At 56.7% G+C, this 2,732-nt stretch overlaps 1 protein-coding gene across 1 annotated transcript; it reads right to left on the reverse strand.

The window, feature by feature from the left end:
- Nucleotides 1-922: 922 nt before the first annotated feature.
- Nucleotides 923-2,306, reverse strand: LOC106750737 (glycine-rich cell wall structural protein-like). Its single transcript, XM_014631266.1, has 2 exons — nucleotides 2,241-2,306; nucleotides 923-1,675 (listed from the first exon to the last, which is right to left on the reverse strand). The coding sequence occupies exons 1-2, from the start codon at nucleotides 2,304-2,306 to the stop codon at nucleotides 923-925; spliced, it is 819 nt and encodes a 272-aa protein (XP_014486752.1).
- Between the last annotated feature and the right edge of the window lie 426 nt (nucleotides 2,307-2,732).

Consider the following 2,732-nt stretch of genomic DNA (forward strand, 5'->3'; position numbering starts at 1 on the left):
TAATGCCCGCACGTGATTCGCGCTCACCACGTGCGCGACGTCGATCGATTAGACAACCGCGATAGAGGCGATCTGTGGAGGGGAAAGTAACGAGATTGAAAATCACGAGTCTCTCTCTCTCTCTCTCTCTCTCTCTCTTCTCGTCTCTTTCTTTTTCTCCCCCTTTTATAAATCGATCGGCGATTTTGCGTGCGGATACGAGCTTCTGCGCGTTCGAACGGCCGTATGATAAATAATAAGCGTCGCTTTCAGACACGCGAGCGAGCGTGCCTCCGATATACTCCGGTGCGATCGAATCGCGACTGAATGATAAGTTTCCCGGTACGTCTACCTCGGAATTGTATCAGCCGTGATGACTGGTTCAGACACTTTCACATGTCGTCTGGTAACTACATTGTAATGCGTTCCGCCTAGTTTCACAGGAAGTAGTTGAGATCCCGTTCTACCGCCGGTGGTTATGATAACTCTCGATACCTTCGCGGATTGGACGTTACGTAAGAAAGCCAAACGGGTTCCAGTTTCACGGATGTCTGGATTTACGATTCCCCCCGTCATACGCTCTAACTGCAAGGCGCACGGTTGAGACCAGTTGAAAACGATCGCACGCTAACTTTCGGGAGTGAACGGGACGCGTTTAGTGATTCTTATTTCGCCGATGAGGCAAGACCGCAATCCTTGAAAACGGATTGACATTTTCGCAAAAGGAAGGTGTCGAGGCGGCGCGAGGAGAAAAGGGAAAGAGGGGCGAGGGGGGGGGGGGGGGCTTGGTACGGGCTACGAGAACGCCGGGTTAATAANCGCCGTGTTAATAATTTAATATTTATTTTGCTAAGACAGCACGGGTAAAAAAAAGAGAAACGTAATCATTATATACAAGAATATCGTTAATATATGTCAATGGACATTGGGCAGTCGGCTCTCGTCAGTGATGCAGGTCGAAGCTGATCTCGTGACCGCCGCCGCCGAAGCCGCCACCGTGTCCGAAGCCACCGCCGTGTCCGAAGCCACCGCCGCCGCCGCCGCCGCCGCCGCCGAAACCGCCGTGCTCGTGCACCACGACAGGGTATGACTCTTTAACGACCACTGGGACCTTGACTGGGTAGGGGACTTCCTTGGTCACGGTGTATGGTATTTTAACAGGTACGCTATAAGGTACGGGCACCTTCACAGGCACCTTCACGGGCACCTTGACGGGCACCGGGACCGGTTTCTCCACAGGGACATGTATGGTCTTCTCCACCGGGACGGGGTAAGGCTTTGGTACATGATACGGTACCGGGTGGTCCACCGGAACCTTCACGGCGACTGGTACTGCTACCGGTACATTTCTCTCGACGGTGTAAGGCACCGGGACCGGCACGGAGACCTCCCTGTGGATCGTGATGCCGGAGATTCGTCCATCGCCGCCGCCGCCGCCGCCGCCACCACCACCACCACCACCGCCGCCGCCAAATCCTCCGCCGAAGCCGCCGCCGTGTCCAAATCCACCGCCGCCGCCACCGAAATCGTGTCCGCCGCCGAATCCTCCGCCGCCGCCGCCGAAATCACCATGGCCGAGACTCAGTTCCAGGCCGCGCTTGCTCTTGGCGTCCTTAGAATCGACCGCCGCTTTGCCGTCGGACTTCTTGTCGGTGGCGAGTGCCACCGTCGCCACGAGGGCGAGGAGCACGAAGATCTGTCGGAACAAACGTGTTTTAAATCGCGACCCTTCACGGCCAAGGTGCGTCTGGCCGTTAAACTCAAGCGACTTCGTCGGCAGAGACGAGGGGAGCTATGAAAAAGGACTCGATCGAATCTCGGAGCGATAATTTGGAGGGGACGCGATGTACGACGACAACAACGAGGTGGCCGGGCGATAGTCTCCAGTTATGAGAGCGACGTTGCACTTGGGCGTACTTGCGAAAGTGTAATTAGCGCGAGGTGTTCTAATTACGTATCTACGGAGTTCGTGTTTAGCGCTCGCTAAACTCTCACTCGCACGGCGAGACAAAGGCAAAACCGTTCCGGCGGTCTCCACGATTCTACAAAAGAAGCACTGTGCACGAAACGTTGCGCGCGATACGCAACACTCGATTCTCGCGAATGCCGCGAACGTAACGTCGCGCCCTTCCCGCGGTCATGAGTCCCTCGCACACGCGAGGCCCTACGGATCGAGGAGGAACCTTACAGGAGCCCTCTTAGAAACGTGTATATACGTGCAATACGTGTATATGCCGCTGTGCCTGAGCGGCCGAGCTCACCTGCGAAGTGCTCATGGTAGCCTTCGGGAGTGCACACTGAAGTTGCATCGTACCAATCAGCGGCATATATACCGACACTTTCGCCCGTGCTCGCTGGCCCACTCCCCGGAAAATCGCACTCGTCCGCGGAACGACGGGCTTTAAGGTGGACCGATTGTGCCGCTATCCCGCGCAAAACCGCACGGCGTTAAGCCGTTTTCCCACGGGGGCTACCGGCCGTAAGGCTGTGATTACTGCCGGATGCCCGGATACGGAGGGGGACGCGCGCGTAACGTCGTCGTCCGTTCCAACCGGCTCAACCAATCGCTATCCTCGTGCACACCGGGGAAGAATCCGGCGATTTAGAGCCCCGCGATTGATCCGGGTTCTTGAGCGGTAGCTTTCGCGCCGGATCCTTCCTAGCTTTCCTGCTCTTTCTCGCTTTCTTTCTCTCTTTCACCCCGGTGTCGGAAACGTCGCGCGGGCGTACCGGAACACCGTGCGTTCCTCCTT

This window comes from Dinoponera quadriceps, unplaced genomic scaffold (assembly GCF_001313825.1).
Source record: "Dinoponera quadriceps isolate SergipeBrazil2010 unplaced genomic scaffold, ASM131382v1 scaffold5021, whole genome shotgun sequence".
Taxonomy (NCBI): domain Eukaryota; kingdom Metazoa; phylum Arthropoda; class Insecta; order Hymenoptera; family Formicidae; genus Dinoponera; species Dinoponera quadriceps.